Raw genomic sequence first — 20,188 nt, 5'->3', positions numbered from 1 at the left:
GCATCCTCTCTTCGCCTTGTCTCTTCCTCCAATCTCCCACCCATCCTCTCTTCGCCCTTTCTCTTTTTCCAATCTCCCACCCATCCTCTCTTCGCCCTTTCTCTTTTTCCAATCTCCCAGCCATCCTCTCTTCGCCCTGTCTCTTCCTCCAATCTCCCACCCATCCTCTCGTCGCCTTGTCTCTTCCTCCAATCTCCCTCCCATCCTCTCTTCGCCCTGTGTCTTCCTCCAATCTCCCACCCATCCTCTCTTCGCCCTGTGTCTTCCTTCACTCCCCCAACCATCCTCTCTTTGCCTTGTCTCTTCCTCCAATCTCCCACCCATCCTCTCTTCGCCCTGTCTCTTCCTTCAATCTCCCACCCATCCTCTCTTTGCCTTGTCTCCTCCTCCAATCTCCCAGCCATCCTCGCTTTGCTCTGTCTTTTCCTCCAATCTCCCAGTTATCCTCGTTTTGCCCTGTCTCTTCCTCCACTCTCTCACTCATCCTCTCTTCGCCCTGTCTCTTCCTCCAATCTCCCACGCATCCTCTCTTCGCCTTGTCTCTTCCTCCAATCTCCCACCCATCCTCTCTTCGCCTTGTCTCTTCCTCCAATCTCCCACCCATCCTCTCTTCGCCCTTTCTCTTTTTCCAATCTCCCACCCATCCTCTCTTCGCCCTTTCTCTTTTTCCAATCTCCCAGCCATCCTCTCTTCGCCCTGTCTCTTCCTCCAATCTCCCACCCATCCTCTCGTCGCCTTGTCTCTTCCTCCAATCTCCCACCCATCCTCTCTTCGCCTTTTCTCTTTTTCCAATCTCCCACCCATCCTCTCTTCGCCCTGTCTCTTCCTCCAATCTCCCACCCATCCTCTCTTCGCCCTGTGTCTTCCTTCACTCCCCCAACCATCCTCTCTTTGCCTTGTCTCTTCCTCCAATCTCCCACCCATCCTCTCTTCGCCCTGTCTCTTCCTTCAATCTCCCACCCATCCTCTCTTTGCCTTGTCTCCTCCTCCAATCTCCCAGCCATCCTCGCTTTGCTCTGTCTTTTCCTTCAATATCCCAACCATCCTCTCTTTGCCTTGTCTCTTCCTCCAATCTCCCTCCCATCTTCTCTTCGACCTGTCTCTTCCTCCAATTTCCCAATCATCCTCTCTTCGCCCTGTTTCTTCCTTCAATCTCCCTCCCATCTTCTCTTCGACCTGTCTCTTCCTCCAATTTCCCAATCATCCTCTCTTCGCCCTGTTTCTTCCTTCAATCTACCAACCATCCTCTATTTGCCCTGTCTCTTCCTCCAATTTCCCAATCATCCTCTCTTCGCCCTGTTTCTTCCTTCAATCTACCAACCATCCTTTCTTCGCCCTGTCTCTTCCTTCCATCTCCCAACCATCCTCTCTTTGCCTTGTCTCTTCCTCCAATCTCCCACCCATCCTCTCTTCGCCCTGGATCTTCCTCCAATCTCCCAACCATCCTCTCTTCGCCCTGTCTCTTCCTGCATTCTCCCAGTTATCCTCTCTTTGCCCTGTCTCTTCTTTCACTCTCTCACCTATCCTTTCTTCATTCTCTCACTTCCACCCCCTTCACCCTCTCTTTTCCTGTCCTCTACTCACTTCCTTCTCCAATCAACTTCTGTCCTCCTGACCTTACGAATCGTTTCCCCCTTCCTCCCACTGCCCCCCCCCCCCCCCCCACCTCCTGTTCACCATCTCTATTCCTCTGTTCTGTCACTAATCCCCCTTCACCTTCTTCTTCCCTCTTCTTCATCATCTTCAAAAGCCATTATAAGATCCCGTTGAACCTATGGTCAAGAAGCAATTTTTGCTGCATCAAAATCGAATCTAAAACTATTGAAAAGAGCCGAAATGGCTGCACTCAAAATCATGTTTGATCTCCCAAAACACTCCATAAACAAACTAGTGTACCTAGAGGCAGGCTGGCTGCCCCTCGATGAAGAAAAAAGACTAAAGTCGGTCCAGTACGTATCAAGAGCCAGTACAGTTGATAATGCTGTGAACGAAGGGATCACTGCTGAGTTCGACACAATAACCTCAGCCCCGGATTTCCGGTTGCGCGCTCGGGTCGAGCGGCTGTGTTTGACTTCGCGCTCCAGATTTTCTTGTATTTTCTGGCTTTCTCTATGGATATATATGTGGTTATCGTTTTTTTGAAGTGGTATTTCATTCGCAGGAACGATTGTGGTGTGCTTTCAGTGCAACAAAGTGAGTGAACCTCTTTACTTTTCTCGCCTTTCTCTTTACCTGACATTGTGTGTTAGTGTGCGAGTGAACTGTCATCATGGCCGCCATGGCTGACGCGAACGGTGCAGACAATGAAGGTGGTGACAGTGTCGCACGGGCTCCACCCGTTCTTGTCAAACACTTGCCACCCGACACAGCTGGCGCTTACACGGTCCACGAGTTATGTGCAGCAGCCGAGTTGCAGTGTGGATACGCCTCGATCATTGGGGCACAACGTATAGGAGGGCTGTGGAGGATTTACCCCAAGACCCAAGACTCGCGCAACAAACTCCTCACACGGGGGATCGAAATTCGCGGGCATCTTCTCACATTGTGTGACAAAAACCCGTTTTTACTCCGGGCAAAGGGACAAGAAGTTCAAACTACGAGGTTAACAGTCGGGAATGTTCCGATCACGGTAGCAAACAGCGACATAGAGAGTAAAATAGTGGACATGGGCTGCAAACTACAGTCAAAGCTGATGATGGAGAGGGATAGAGACGATCGAGGAGGGCTCACGCGATGGTTGACAGGCCGGAGGTTTGTTTACATTGAGATTCCCCCCTCCCCCCTTCCCTCCAAGGCCTCCATTGGTGGATTCACTGCCTCGTTTTTCCACCGGGAGCAGAAATCAGCGCCTGAACGTTCCAAGTGTACTAACTGTCTGTCATTTGGTCATGCGGCTTTCACCTGCACCCAAGAGGTGGTGTGTCGTTCATGTCACAACTCGGGCCACAAGGTTGGCGACCCCCTCTGTCCCCTTCCCCGGGACCCCCCGCCGGCTCATACCCCTTCTTCCTTCAACCTTCCTCGTCTGCTCCCCCTCCTCCCCCTCCCCCTCCACCTCCCCACCATTCTGCTGCTGTGCTGGGGACCCAGAACGCTGGTACGTCTGTGCCCACCTGGCCTCTGTTCAGTAACACCATGCCCCCACCTGTTACTCCCTCTACACCCCCCTCCACACCGGCCAGACGCGCAAGGAACTCACTTAAACAATCATTTCTTTCACAAGTCAGATCACTGCTCATGTCCCCCAAACAAGCGTCAGCACCCCCCACCAGAGACAGACATGGAATCGTCCAAGTCCGCCCGCGTTGAGACAGGAGGGGAATCCCCTCCTCTGAGTGGGGCGACACGGATCGCACGTGAGACCGAGAACGAGACGACCGACACGGACAACCAAGCAGTGAGCGTGACTGAGGAGACCGAGACCTGATTTTGTCTCATCCATGGTTACCTGCGGTTAACGGACTGGTGCCCCACGGACTTACGAGTACTCACACCGATTTTACCATATATGTAACTTTTGATTGATTAATATGAATTAATATGGATACTATCAAAATATGTTCTGTTAACATACACGGATTGAGAAATGCGATAAAAAGAAAAACGTTTTTCAATAACAAAAAGAAAGAAAAAACAGATATAATATGCGTACAAGAGTCTTATATTACTGACGACGTTAAGGAACTATGGGAAAAAGAATGGGGAGGGAAGATGTTTTATTCCACTGTCTCCTACCACAGTATGGGTCAGCTAGTTTTAGTGAATAAGAACTTTCAACATGATGTAAAATGTGTGTTTAAAACAGACCGAATGTTAGGTGTAGAAATTCAGATAGATGATAAGAAACTGTATGTAATCAATGTGTACTCCCCAACAATAGTGAATGAGAAAGAACCTTTTCTTAAAAAATTAAGTACCCACATTGAAACGATTGAAACAGATGACGTTATTGTATGTGGAGATTTCAATTGTGTTCTGTCAAATTCACTTGATGTAATTTGTGGTGATGATCATGCACAGAAAGCTATAGACAATTTTAAACGTTTTTTGAGTGACTGTCAGCTGGATGATATGTGGAGACTCTTTAACCCAGATTGCAAAGAATTTACGTGGAGTCGCAAGAACCCATTTATAGCAAGAAGACTTGATTACATTTTAGCCTCTAGTGGAGTGGTCGACCACGCCAGCGATTGTATTATACAGTCAGTGGCTCATTCAGATCATCGACAGGTCATCTTGACCTACAAAGTAACGCACGTGTTGCGTGGTCCATCATACTGGAAGTTTAATGATAGCCTACTGCACGATAAAGCATTAGTTGACAACATCAATATATTTCTTAAAAAATATGAAGAAGAATCAAGTAATGAAGATGCACAAATAAGATGGGATATATGTAAAATAAAAATAAGAGAGATGTGTATATCGTATTCTAGAGAAAAGAAAACTCTCAGTATAAACAAACACACCCTTTTACAACAGTAGTTAAATGAAACGGACAGACTTTTGGCTCTGGACCCCAGTAACGCCAGATTGGTGACTAAGCGAGAGCACATCAAGCAGGAGCTAGAACTATTTACAATACAAGAAGCTAAAGGGGCACAAATTAGATCTAGGATAAAATTCATTGAGGAGGGTGAGAAAAACACGCGTTATTTCCTAAACTTAGAGAAAGCTCACGCAAAAAATAAGATACTAGATAGAATAGAAATAACAGAGAATGAATTTATTACAAGTCAGTCTGAAATATTAAAGGAACAAACCCGCTTCTTTACTAACAGATACATTAAAAACACCAATTTTAATAACTTTCTTGGGGACGAATTTTTAAAAAAACACTGACATCCCAACATTATCAGAGGAGCAAAAGGGCAGTATTGATCAAGAAATTACAGAAAAAGAACTCCTTATTGCACTTAAGGGAATGCGAAGTAATTCTGCTCCAGGATTGGATGGAATAACAACCAATTTCATAAAGTTCTTTTGGAGTAATATAAACAAAATGTTATTATCCTCTTTTTGGTCAGCCTTTGAAAAAGGGGAACTATCTGTATCCCAGAAGCGAGCAGCAATCACACTGATACACAAAGGAAAGGGGTTGAAACGAGAGCACCTAAATAACTGGCGTCCTATATCTGTAACGAACACCGACTATAAACTATTAGCGAAATGCCTTGCAAACAGATTAAATCAAGTCGTCAATTACTTAATAAGTGAAGATCAAGTTGGGTTTTAAAAAAAAAGAAATTCCAGCACTGTTATTAGAATGATTGATGACGTCATTGAATATATGAATAACAGTAATCAACCAGGTATTTTAATGGCGCTAGACTACAGAGCTGCTTTTGACACGATATCTAAAGAATATATGCTCTGGGCGTTCCAAAAGTTCGGATTTGGTAAACATTTTATTAGGTGGGTCGATACTTTAACAAAAAATACAGAGAGTAGTATTAATTACATGGGATGGATCTCGAGTCCATTCCCATGTGATGCTGGAATAAGACAAGGATGTCCATTTTCGCCATTAGCCTTTGTTCTGGCCCTCGAAGTGTTAGCAATCAAAATCCGTGCAGATCAAGATGTTAAAGGGATTAAACTGCCAAGGAATTCTGATAGACATGGTGAAATTCTTAAACTACTTATGTATGCTGACGACATTAGTTTCTTCCTACAAGATGAGAAAGACCTAAGAAACGTATTACATCTTATAACTCAGTTTTCAAAATTTTCAGGGTTAGCAATGAATGATCAAAAGACAGAAGCAATGTGGCTTGGTATAAATACATTTTCTGCTGACCGACCATGTAATATTATTTGGAAAAAACAAATCAAAATCTTAGGAATTCATTTCAACAACTCTGTCCCAGCCTCCAACATAGAAGAAAACTGGGAACCTAAACTACATAAAGTAAATTCATTAATAGCAACATGGTCGAAAAGAAACCTAAGTATAATGGGGAAAATTTGTATAGTCAAAACATTAATGTTGTCACAGTTTACTTACGCACTGCAATCTCTATGTGCCACAGAAAACTTCCTCAATAAGCTAAATTCATCTCTATTCCGATTTATCTGGAAGAAAAAATATTCAAACAAAAGAGCTTATGAAAAAGTTAATAGAAAAGTAATGTGCCAAGAGACAAATCTTGGAGGTCTAAAAAGGATTAATGTCAAAGATGTACAAACATCATTTCTAATTTCATGGATTATGAGGCTGCTGGACGGAAGTAACGCAAAGTGGCAACAGATTCCATCAGCATCCTTTTTAAGCTGTCTGCGCTCAAATGTGAGTGCAGAAAATTTTAAAGGACTAGGTGCCATAAAGCAATATTTCTGGAAACAAGCTTTTATCACCTGGCTAAACAATAAACACAAGATCAAAGAAATAAGCAGTAATGAACAGCAGATAAGTGTACGCAATCAAACCTTATGGAATAATACAAATATAAGGTACAGGAAGCAAACGCTATACATGAATGACTGGATAAAGGCTAAAATATGCGTTGTTAAAGATGTTTTTAACGATAACGACATGTGCTCTTTTGAGGAAATATGTGAACGAACTGGATATAAACAGTCTCGCCTATTTGAATATAATGCAATACAGACTGCCATTAAAGCTCTATTATTGCGTGATACGGGTCAGGCCCGTTCTGATCATATGCCATTTATACAATTATCTCCACGCCAAATTCGCCTAAAGATGTTAAATTATGAGATAAAGGAGCCAAGCTCAGCTGGATTTTGGTCGAACAAATTAAATATTACATTAGAAGATAAACACTGGAAATTAGCTAACGAATGCTCGACAGAAACCCGTCTTCGTCTATTGCATTGGAAAATTTTACACAATATATATCCCACCAATATTTTGCTACATAAGATGGGAATTCGTCAAACAAATCTTTGTCAGTATTGTAACGAAACCGACTTCATCGAGCACTTTTTTTGGCAGTGTAGAGCAGTGCAACCCATATGGCAGGAATGTCAAGGGTACATATTTAAATGTACAGGCAAAAATATAAAGTTAAGCTGCGAAGAGGCTCTTTTGGGGTATTTCACACGTGATATCCCCAGAGAGAAAACCTTCATAATTAATCACCTTATATTGATATCGAAAATGTGCATAAGCCAGTTTAAGTACGGAAATCCAAAAACTAACATGAAGATCTTATTTCAGAACCAAGCTCGACTTCGAAATTTCTAGTAAAATTGAACTGTGTATAAGAATATAGATAACTAGTAGTATTGTGCTGTTAATGTAAAGTTATTTATATATGCGCTGTATGATGCTGTGCTGAAAACTAGTACTGTAATTGGTAATTTGTAAATTCTCGCCTTTGTCTATCGAGCGTTGGATTAATTAACTTGTTATGTATTGTCCCGCTGAAAATGTATTATATAACAGAATTATGGGAACAACAACAACAACAACACACACACACACGCACACACACACACACACACACACACACACACACACACACACACACACACACACACACACACACACACACACACGCACATACACGCAAACATTAGCTAAATTGTTGTTGAATTAAAAAGTAATTTAATGGAAATGTAATCTGCAATGTAAAAGAAAACAAAATTAAAATTTCATTATAAAAAAAAGACCAATGAAGAAGGATATGCTCACCGCCCAATAAGAAACAAAAAAAAAGACGAAAGAGGCAAAAAAGATGGGTTGAAGCAGCCTTGCATGCAATTGAGGTCAAAAAAAAAAAAAAAAAAAAAAAACTTCGAGTTGTACTTATCTTCTCTGGATTAAAAAAAGAAATCTTTTATGATAAAAAAAAAAAAAAAAAATAACCTCAGCCCCTTACCAAAACCTAAAAAGAAAAACACCCAAAATATACGAAGCAACGATCCCACTAGCAGACTAAGTTCAACCGATATTTCAAGAAAGTGGGGTAAACCCAGGTAGGATGGCCCACATTCCCATTCACCCCTTCCCCTTTTGGTTCATGGAACCTCCCATCATCATCCCTGATCATGATCTGGGTGTAACAAAAAAAATAACCCTGTACTTGTCTCATCAATAGTAAGAGAAATAATCTCAAACAGTTACACAGATCACCTACATATATTTACTGACGGCTCAAAACAAAATGATGACCAAGCTGGCTGTGCTTTTGTCATTCCTGACCTCAAAATAATTAAAGAATTTAAACTCAACAAGGATGTGTCCATTTTCACTGCAGAAATGTACGTCATCTTAAGAGCATGCCACTATGTCAATGACCTCCCTCGACCCCCAACAAGAGTCGTGATTCTCTCCGACTCAAAATCAGCTCTTACTGCTCTCCAAAATGGTTCCAGAAACCGGGAATAGCTTCAGACGGAAATATTGTTCCTCTGTCACCAGATCATTGCCTCTGGGACAGAACTGACCCTTATGTACATCCCCTCATACACAGGGATCAAAGGCAATGATATGACAGAGCAGCAAAAGAGGCTGTCACAGATCAATCAGCATGTCATGACTTACAATTAACAAAGACGGAAGCAAAACACAAAATGGCCAAAGTTGCCTGGCGTCACTGGGAAACAGAATTAAAAACAGAAGGCGATGCCCATGGTTGGCTTATTCTGCCCCGACAAACAAAACAAAACAGGCCTACCCTCCCCACCCCCCTCCTTAAAATACTTCGCAGGGATGGATGCGCTCACAAGTCCTTTCCCGGTCTCTGTGAATGTGGAAAGTTGATATCTTTTATACACCTCTTTGACCGCTGCCAATCACTCCAACAAGATTTCCGCAACCTACACAGCCTTGTCAACGAACACAAACTGAAACCCCATGAGGTTTTAGATAAACATTGCACGCTTCAATGGAAGCCAGCATACACCCTGTGTCTCTCAATATATAAGGCTGAAATAGGACATCTGTTTTGAAAACCTCATCCCCTTTCCTCCTTCCCACCCGTCAATCCTCTCTCCCACCGACCCCCCCCCCCCCCTTCCCACGCCCAACAACTAAAGCGCCTAAAACACAAAGCATAGCTCTACTCAATTGATCAAACAAGGCTTAAGCACATACTGCCCTCCTACCTGAACTTAAGTTCCCCATTCTGATATATTATTTTAGCAAGTTATTTCAATATTTTCCTTTGGCTAAATTAAGATTCTGTTTTTATGATTTAAAAAAAAACTTATTCAGCCACAAATATAAACATATTCTACATACATAAAAAGCAAATAAGCCTACAAAACCGCTCCAGTCCAACCATAGTCCGCGTACACAATCATTACTTCCATCCCCATTTTGAAATATCGCAACAACAGACTTCCAGAAATATAACACGATCATAATATATTATGTGTTCTCTGTTTGCATGTTTGTCCCGTGTCTTGTCCCCACATAAAGCATAGTAACTCTGCCTGTCCCAAGATTGGCCTCTGTTCCCCCCCCCCCCCCTCTACACCCTGTCTTTTATAACAAAACATTTTTGAAAAACGACAAGTAAAAGCTCAGAGGATTCTGGCCCTACTGTGCTCTAAGTTACTAGTGTGTATGTGTGTTGGTGCTTTAACACTTCATTTACAGGGAGTAGCATACATCATGTTTTAAACGTGTATAGTAGCAGTGCATTTTAATAATAAGATCAGTTTAAAAATGATCTGCCTTTTCAACCGTCAACTCATTCACGTATGGTAGTCGTCCGATGTCGGAATATAGCGTGTTTTGTTCGTTTGTTGTGTTTTAAGTCTCTCGTTTGTTTTCTTAGTGTCATCAAGCAAACGCAAACAATCCTTGAATCTTGTAAAGATAAAAAGAGAGAGATTCAGATTCAGATTCAGATTCAAAACTTTAATACAAAGGGATAAAGGTTTTAGGCGATGCCTAATCTTCCAACCAAGAGAATCAAATTTAATCAGAGAGAGAGAGAGAGAGAGAGAGAGAGAGAGAGAGAGAGAGAGAGAGAGAGAGAGAGAGAGAGAGAGAGAGAGAGAGAGAAAGAGAAAGAGAGAGAGAGAGAGAGAGAGAGAGAGAGAGAGAGAGAGAGAGAGAGAGAGAGAGAGAGAGATTCGAACTGACATTCTGTTAACTATTGCGCCACCGGCAAACATGCACAAGCTTGTGATAAAAATTAACGAGAGATGACGGTTGTTGTTGTTGTTGTTGTTGTTGTTGTTGTTGTTGTTGGGCTATGATTTAGGTGCACGGGCGCGTCACTGAGTCTGCACCACTTTGCCCGACGTGTGTCATTGTAACTCCGTGTTTTCCGCTCAGTTATAACCGGCGCATGTGCACCCAGACTGACCGAGTTTAGTGTACACACGTTACATGAACGAACGACGGAAGTGGTTCTGACACTGACACAAAAACATTCACACCAACAAAGACGCACAAGCCGCTTGTGATAAATATTAACCGTCTGCTAGCAACTGGCTCTTAGTCATGATAATAATCTAAAAGAAGCCCACCCCCTTACCCAGCAAAGGCACCTACCCCCTCCTTTTTATATTTAGTCAAGTTTTGACTAAATATTTTAACATCGAGGGGGAATCGAAACGAGGGTCGTGGTGTATGTGCGTGTGTGTGCGTGTGTGTGTGTCTGTCTGTCTGTGTGTGTGTGTGTGTGTAGAGCGATTCAGACTAAACTACTGGACCGATCTTTATGAAATTTGACATGAGAGTTCCTGGGTATGAAATCCCCGAACTTTTTTTTCATTTTTTTGATAAATGTCTTTGATGACGTCATATCCGGCTTTTCGTGAAAGTTGAGGCGGCACTGTCACGCCCTCATTTTTCAACCAAATTGGTTGAAATTTTGGTCAAGTAATCTTCGACGAAGCCCGGACTTCGGTATTGCATTTCAGCTTGGTGGCTTAAAAATTAATTAATGACTTTGGTCATTAAAAATCTGAAAATTGTAAAAAAAAATAAAAATTTATAAAACGATCCAAATTTACGTTTATCTTAATCTCCATCATTTGCTGATTCCAAAAACATATAAATATGTTATATTCGGATTAAAAACAAGCTCTGAAAATTAAATATATAAAAATTATTATCAAAATTAAATTGTCCAAATCAATTTAAAAACACTTTCATCTTATTTCTTGTCGGTTCCTGATTCCAAAAACATATAGATATGATATGTTTGGATGAAAAACACGCTCAGAAAGTTAAAACAAAGAGAGGTACAGAAAAGCGTGCTATCCTTCTTAGCGCAACTACTACCCCGCTCTTCTTGTCAATTTCACTGCCTTTGCCATGAGCGGTGGACTGACGATGCTACGAGTATAGGTCCAATTCATTCTTCTTACTCGGCGTGACGTTATCAAATGGATCGGCTAGCTTTAGCCCTAAGGGGCACAACTCCGCTCATACTCTCTTCGCGCCGCCATATTGGATGCCGTCTTTGTTAGTTTTCTTCATTGCACTCTTGTTCTTTTTGCGTATTTCACTGTGTATGCAGACAGGGAAAGGCGCGAGCGCCGTAACCAACAGCGAAAACGGCCACACGACCACTCAGCGAACCGAAACAGAATCTCTAAGCTGCCTAAACGACAATAGTCAATCTATTGTCCCGAACCAACAACCCGGTCTGCCCTCGGGCGGACCACCCTCATCTTCCAAAAAGGGATGAATTGTCTCGTTGCTAAACCAAACAAACAACCATTTCACCCTCCCTCCAATGAACCTGTACGCATAGTACACATGCGGGAAATATGTAGAGGTTACATGCCGAGTCTCAGTGATTATCAAAAATAATGGTCGAAGTTAGCGGATCATGAAAAATGCGAGCTTTAGCGAGCTTTTTCATGACCGCGAACTGAGACCATTATTTTTGATAATCACTGAGACGAGGTGTGTAACCTCTTTATTCCTCCTTTCTTCAGTTATTCAAAGAAAAGAGGAGTTTTTTTGCGAAAGTTTGATCGAATCCTATTCTCTCAACCAGTCAACCTGCGCAGGCGATCGATTAATGCGCGGTTGTATAGTTCCGTGCAAATCATTCCATTCTGTTAACACTTCTTGTCAGTTTTCCTATTTTGGGCTAAAATCAAGTACACAGATATGCTGTTATTCTGCTGTGGCGGCAAAGGCAGATATTGTGTGTTCTGTATATGTTTTGGTATCGCTTAGGATAATGTTTTTTCGTCAAATGGGACTAGCAGACGAACTTTTGCACCCGTGTTCCAACGTTAAAAACTGTATGAAGTTCAGTTTTCTGGGGAAAATAGTGTATGAAACCCCTTTATGTTGTTTAAATTGATGAGATGTGTGCATTTGGTTGCGTGTGATCTGTTTATTAAATGAAATATTGTTGAAAACTGACCGTCGGATTGCAGTCTGTTGTCGAAGGAACTGAGTGAAAAGAAGGGGAACTACTCTTGTCGCTAGACAAAGTATGAGTTACTTGCCTTGGGAAATTGCTTGTGATGAACGGCTTGAGCACGGCAGATGAGATTCAGAAAACAACCGAACTCATGGATTTTATATGGAGATTCATGTGTTCAGGCCTGTAGTTGTTAATTTAAATGCGGTATGTTTGTATTGTTTGCTCCAGAGATGTATACTTCGTACATTAGAGCGTTCGGAACTTTTCAGTCGCAAAAAGTAGTACCGAAACAGAACAACCTCTCAACCCATTGCACTATCGAGGATTCAGGCTGTTGCTGGGTCGTTATTTGTTTGGTTGCTGGGTCATTATCGAAAAATAACTACCCCTACAAGTTTACAGAGGTAAAGAAGCAGAGGGGGGAATAAAACCCGTTAATATACGACCACAGTACATTTAGTACAATACAGTGAATAAACACAAGAAAGAAATGGGCTGAACAAACAAATACACGAATCACCGAGCCTTATATATAAGCCTCAGTCACTGTGAGGATTTGTGGGTAATAAACCACCAGTACGTGCAAGTACATCCTAAAAAGGGAATTAAATAACAGTCATTTATAAATGATTATTCTCAAATGAGAAACAAAATGATGAGGATATGGGTTTGAATAGTTGTCCCCTGACGAGGCTACCTTTCAGTTTCCCCAGAACACCTCTCTAAAACCACAAAGAAGCTATCCTAGCAATTTGAAACTGTAAATATTGCCGACAAGTACTACAATTGGGAGAGTTACTTAGGGATCTCTGGGCTGCCTACTGCATTTGCCGGGTTTGGCAGACCTTTGATTTTTACCCCCTATGCCACACAACGTGTCATTTTCACTTTTGTCGAGTCGCCACCCAACGCTCAAGCACTGTCAGAGATCGTGCAAGGCATCCAACATGGCGGCGGATGACCAATTCCAGAGAGTTACGACCCGTGATTCTCATACCGCGCGCGCCGAGTAGAAATGCTGTTGATAACTTGAGTTTCTGCAATGGGCCTTGCTGAAAAATGGCATTGTGTTCAGTTTCATTCTGTGAGTTCGACAGCTACTTGACTAAATATTGTATTTTCGCCTTACGCGACTTGTTTTTTTTTACCAAGAGAGACCTACGATACCCATTTCAAATCCGAGAGAGAGGGAGAGAGAGAGAGAGGGGTGCAAAGAGGCAGAGAGAGAGAGAGAGAGAGAGAGAGAGAGAGAGAGAGAGAGAGAGAGAGAGAGAGAGTCACAAAGAGAGAGGGGGAAAGAGAGAGAGGGACAGACACAAAGAGGCAGAGAAAGAGAGAGAGAGAAACACACACACAGAAACACACACACACAGACAGACAGACACACACACACACACACACAAACACACACACACTGAGGTAGACGGAGGGAGAGAGAGAGAGAGAGAGAGAGAGAGAGAGAGACACACACACAGAGGCAGAGAGAGAGAGGGGGGGGGGAAGAGAGAGAGAGATTTGAATTGAATTGAATTGAACTTTATTTAACAAGGATTAAGATTAAAGGCTACGCCTTTTCTTACAATCTGTCCTTGGGACACATAGACACACAATGATAAAAAAATAAAAAAATAAAATATAAAATATATTTATATATAAAAAGTTAACAACAAAAGGAGGTCATAAAACCTAAACTCTTGATGATGAAGATGACGATGATGATGATAATGATGATGATGATGATGATGATGATGATGATGATGATGATGATGATGATGATGATGATGATGATGAAGAAGATAAGGCATGAAGAGCATACACATTTGGTTATTCATACAATCAAATGCATACTATGCAGGTAATTATAATTATGCATACAAGCTGGCAGCAATGGAGCATGTAGCAATAGTACAACAAAACTATGTTCAGATTATAAATTGCACAGCATATTTTTGACATAATATTAAGTGTGATAAATCGAAACACGTTAAACTACTCAGACATGAAGTGTTTTTAACACATTTTTCAAAACGTGTTAATGACTTTAAGTGCTTGATTGACAATGGAAGTGAATTCCAAACTGATGTACCCGAAAAAGCAAGACTTGTTGTTGTCTTCACCCTATGTCGATGTACATTTCCTGAACATGTAAATATGAATAAACATTGTTTAAACCAAAAAGCAAGACTGGTCTTATAAAGGTCAATTCGTGGAATCGGTGGGATCAAGTTGACAGACCCATATCTGTCGGTAGCTTTTTACATTTAGTCAAGTTTTGACTAAATGTTTTAACATAGAGGGGGAATCGAGACGAGGGTCGTGGTGTGTGTGTGTGTGTGTGTGTGTGTGTGTGTGTCTGTGTGTGTGTCTGTGTGTGTGTCTGTGTCTGTGTCTGTGCGTGTGTGTGTGTGTGTGTGTGTGTGTGTAGAGCGATTCAGACTAAACTACTGGACCGATTTTTATGAAATTTGACATGAGAGTTCCTGGGAATGATATCCCCAGAACTTTTTTCATTTTTTTGATAAATACCTGTGATGACGTCATATCCGGCTTTTTGTAAAAGTTGAGGCGGCACTGTCACACCCTCATTTTTCAATCAAATTGATTGAAATTTTGGCAAAGCAATCTTCGACAAAGGCCGGACTTTGGTATTGCATTTCAGCTTGGTGGCTTAAAAACTAATGAATGAGTTTGGTCATTAAAAATCGGAATCTTGTCATTAAAATTATTTTTTTATTAAACGATCCAAAAATAATTTCATCTTATTTTTCGTCATTTTCTGATTCCAAAAACATATACATATGTTATATTTGGATTACAAACAAGCTCTGAAAATTAAAAATATGAAAATTATGATTAAAATTAAATTTCTGACATCGATTATGAAAACAATTTCATCTTATTCCTTGTCGGTTCCTGATTCCAAAAACATATAGATATGATATGTTTGGATTAAAAACACGCTCAGAAAGTTAAAACGAAAACAGGTACAGAAAAGCGTGCTATGCAGCACAGCGCAACCACTACCGCGCTAAACAGGCTCGTCAATTTCACTGCGTTTTGCACCAGCGGCGGACTACGGTCATTGTGAAAAAAATGCAGTGCGTTCAGTTTCATTCTGTGAGTTCCACAGTTTGACTACGTGTAGTAATTTCGCCTTACGCGACTTGTTTAAATAATGATGTAATGTAAATCGGCACTTTCCCGTAATACAATTTATGCATGAAAATGGCCTTGTTTAACTTAAGATGCTTCTCCAGAGGAAGAAAGTTGAGTATTTTTAACTTCCTATCTGTTGAGAAATTATCCTTTACAATGAGTTTAGCTGACCGACGATAGAGAGTCTAATTTTTGTCAAGTGGACATCACTGCTACCATCCCAGAGCGTCGAAACATAATTAATATGAGGCATTACATGAGCATGGTGGAACATTTCTAGAGTCCTTCTGTCCGTAAATTGCTTTAACTTGGATAGGAGGAAAACGTTCTTGGCTACTTTCTTACAATTATGCTGTAATTGTGCCTGTCACTTGAATTCACAATCAATAATTACCCCTAAAACGCGATGTTGTTGAACTTGTTCAATTGACTGCGTACCAATAATACGATTTAGTGTGAGTGGAGAAATCTGGTGTTTTTGTCTGGTTGCAATTACCCTACTTTTTGGTTTTACTGTATGGACAAGCATAGCATAGGCACTACATCAGTTATTAACATCGTTTAAAGCTATTTGAAGGAAGGACTCTATTACTGGAACAGATTTTCCACTTGAGTGAAGGGAGACGAGTCGTCAGCAAAAAAATCACTTCTTACATTACTATCAGAAATGTGACCCTCCACCACGAAATGAGTCGCATGTCATCTCGCGCGGTTCTGCGCTAGGCTTGATACAAGTCCGGAGTGTGTCTGGTAACAGTGTGAGGGTCACCTTAGTCACAGGCTTATAACTCAAACAGTGTTCGCTCTTTTCTAAAACGGTTTTCACCACTGGATAGAGCATAAAAAACTCTTTAGGAAAATGTAAAAATATGAAAATCATGCAAAGGTGACATGCGACTCATTCCGTGGTGGAGGGTCACAAATGTGCAGTGGCAGATCATTGATATACAGACAGAACAAGATCGGCCCAAGCACTGCACCTTGAGGGACCCCGCATTTTACAACCTCCTCAGTAGATGTTTTACAGTTTAGGGCAGTATATTGAATTATGTCCTTTAAATGGGATGCAACCAAATTACACACTAAACTGTTTCTGATAACTGTAATTTCTGCAATAAAATGGAAAGATCAACAAGATCAAACGCTTTTTTTTTTTAAATTCGAGAAATACAGCACCTCTAATTTCAGATCGGTTTATCGCAGACAACCAGGTGTCGCATAGTGTGGCAAGAGTGATTTGTATAAAAGATTGAAATTGATTGACACGGTTTCTGCTCTCTGTGTACTCAAGCAAATGGTTGTGAATATATTTTTCCAATGGTTTGGATAAAAGAGAGAGAGAGAGAGAGAGAGAGAGAGAGAGAGAGAGAGAGAGAGAGAGAGAGAGAGAGAGAGAGAGAGAGAGAGAGAGAGAGAGAGAGAGATAAAAAGATCAAGTATTGATCCTCAGACAGACAATGAAATAAACGACACCAGCTAATAACACTCGAAAAGAGAAAGATCCAATTAGGCAATGGAAGACACGAACCAGTACTGCTTTACATTACTTTTACTATTAAGCTAACCAGCACATTATCATTTAAATGTAAAATAACACTTATAAATATTTAACCCGGGTCGGGTATTACAATTCATGAACAAGAGCGTTTTGACAAATTCATGTGTCCAGATATATTGCATGTTCAGTTTTGTGATGTCGTAATAAAACGTGATTTGTGTTACTTGTGCTTCATGTTCTCTCTTCTGTTGTAACTTCAGTGTTTTTATTTTTGTTCTCTCAAAAAGTATTCTTAAAGTCTAACACATGTTTACACTTGCACTCCGTTTCTGTAGCTTTAGAAATAAACAAGTCCAGATATAACACATTTTTCTTTGCGGCAAATGTCCAGATATCCCCCCCTCAGACACGTATGTGTGTGTGTGTGTGTTGCAGACAGAGGGCAAAGTCTTTTCAAAGGATGTAACCATCATCTTCAATTTAGCTGTGTATTCTGCTGAACTGTCTTTTGCACCAAGATGGTGTTACATCCAGAATATCCTGAGACCTGTTGACTTAAAAAAACTGATTCAGATTTGCCAGAACTGTGTGGATAAAGACACCATCGGGTAAGTGCTCTTGTCGGTCATGAATTAATACAAATTTAAGTTTACCATCCTCACTGTTGCTCATTCTAGTTTTGTTTCTACAGGCACTTGCAACTTCAAATGGTTTGTATAATACTAGGCACTTATTGTATGCTTATCACAGGCCGTGTCGTAAAAACATTATAGTGTCAGGTATTCCTGAATTTACATGCACACATGTGCTTGGGCTCTCAGGCGCCCTTGGAGTAACTATTCACCAAAAATTAAAAAAAATTTACCATGTTTTATTGACTTTCCTACAATGAATCGAAAACCTCGATTTTTTTGTAAAGCTCTTGGTAGGTGGCCGATCTACTTAAACAGCCAAAGAAAGAGGGTGAATCCCAAAAACACTATGTCTCATTTGCACGACGTGTCGTTTGCTTTTTTTGTATAATGTTACCGACACAAAATGACGGAACACGTAGGGTAGTGCAATCGACACGGAGCGCTTTTAATACAATTCACTTCGCCTCATTTGGACTACGTGTCGATATCACTATTTTTTTAAAACCGCATGATCACTAACGCTCCGTGTAGTTAGAGTGGGATAGGAGACTGTCTCCAAGGTGACACTTCCAGGAGGGGGTCAGAACGGGGTGTTTCGCCGTCGTTTTGAGTCACGTAGTGGAACGACCTTACAGAATGGTTTCATCTGACATACTTTTTTCGATGGCATTATCTCATTCATTGATTCCATGCGTGGCAGAGAAACATAATTGAGGCGAACATTGACATAAACTGAGCAAAAAAAAATATTGCAACCATTTTTGTACCCCAACTAAAACATTCATCCACGTGTCATTTTATTAAAACGTATTATGCCATTAAAGGCCCTTCACTTGGCTACCTTGCACACCTTTCGGATTAAAGATTTATGTTGTAGGTATCACGTGACCGCCGCCAAAGTCAGGAAACCCCCAAAATCGATCTGACAAAAACCATAGTCCCGTATTTTAAAATCTGTAAACATTCAGGATTTGCTGCTAATGCTACTCTTACACTGTGCCGAATTGTCCTTGCGAATAGAATTGTCCAATAATTCGCAATGATCGGGACAGGGTCGCAAGACATTCGTAAATGTTCTTAACCATTCGCCACCATTCGTCTCTTGTTTCGAACATAGCAACATGTTCCTAATATTCGCAAGGAAGTCATATTTTTACATTTAGTCAAGTTTTGACTAAATGTTTTAACGTAGAGGGGGGAATCGAGACGAGGGTCGTGGTGTATGTGCGTGTGTGTGTCTGTGTGTGTGTGTGTGTGTGTGTGTGTGTGTGTGTGTGTAGAGCGATTCAGACTAAACTACTGGACCGATCTTTATGAAATTTGACATGAGAGTTCCTGGGTATGAAATCCCCGAACGTTTTTTTCATTTTTTTGATAAATGTCTTTGATGACGTCATATCCGGCTTTTCATGAAAGTTGAGGCTGCACTGTCACGCCCTTATTTTTCACCCAAATTGGTTGAAATTTTGGTCAAGTAATCTTCGACGAAGCCCGGACTTCGGTATTGCATTTCAGCTTGGTGGCTTAAAAATTAATTAATGACTTTGGTCATTAAAAATCTGAAAATTGTAAAAAAAAATAAAAATTTATAAAACGATCCAAATTTACGTTCATCTTATTCTCCATTATTTTCTGATTCCACAAACATATAAATATGTTATATTTGGATTAAAAACAAGCTCTGAAAATTAAATATATAAAAATTATTATCAAAATCAAATTTTCCAAATCAATTTAAAAACACTTTCATCTTATTTCTTGTCGGTTCCTGATTCCAAAAACATATAGATATGATATGTTTGGATGAAAAACACGCTCAGAAAGTTAAAACAAAGAGAGGTACAGAAAAGCGTGCTATCCTTCTTAGCGCAACTACTACCCTGCTCTTCTTGTCAATTTCACTGCCTTTGCCATGAGCGGTGGACTGACGATGCTACGAGTATACGGTCTTGCTGAAAAATGGTATTGCGTTCAGTTTCATTCTGTGAGTTCGACAGCTACTTGACTAAATGTTGTATTTTCGCCTTACGCGACTTGTTTACTTTTTCCCAACGTACTCGCAAGTATTCGCAAGACATTTGTATTCATCGCAATGTATTCGTAACGCTCGCAAGGCATTCGCAACCATTCGTTATGCCTGTCTTACGCTGTACCGAATATTATTGCAAACATTCGTAAACATCGCAATGTATTCGTAACGCTCGCGAGGCATTCGCAAACATTCGTTATGCCTGTCTTACACTGTGCCGAATATCCTTGCGAATTATGGATTCGTATGCATTAGCAATGATCGGTAGACATTCGCAAGCACTCGCAACCATTCGTAAGACATTCGCAAGGATTCGTAAGGCTTCGAATGGCCAATATTGTTCCTGTCCATTCGTCTCTTTTTTTGGCCTAATATAACCTTTTTCATATACACATTTCTTGCGAATGTCTTACGAATGGTTGCGAGTGGTTGCGAATGTGTACCGATCCTTGCGAATGCCTTGCGAGCGCTACGAATACCTTTACGATGATTACGAATGGTTTACGAATATGCCTTCCTTGCGAATATTAGAAGCATGTTGCTAATATTCGCA

The 20,188-nt window shown here is 40.9% G+C and overlaps 1 protein-coding gene across 1 annotated transcript; it reads right to left on the bottom strand.

Annotated features, from left to right (window-relative positions):
* Positions 1 to 268: 268 nt before the first annotated feature.
* On the bottom strand, positions 269 to 844 carry LOC138955316 (high mobility group nucleosome-binding domain-containing protein 5-like). Its single transcript, XM_070326938.1, has one exon. It carries the CDS (start codon positions 842 to 844, stop codon positions 269 to 271), a length of 576 nt encoding a protein of 191 aa, XP_070183039.1.
* Between the last annotated feature and the right edge of the window lie 19,344 nt (positions 845 to 20,188).

This window comes from Littorina saxatilis, unplaced genomic scaffold, assembly GCF_037325665.1.
Source record: "Littorina saxatilis isolate snail1 unplaced genomic scaffold, US_GU_Lsax_2.0 scaffold_81, whole genome shotgun sequence".
Lineage (NCBI taxonomy): Eukaryota > Metazoa > Mollusca > Gastropoda > Littorinimorpha > Littorinidae > Littorina > Littorina saxatilis.
The sequence above is the reverse complement of the archived record's forward strand: the minus strand, read 5'-3'. Positions and strand labels throughout refer to the sequence as shown.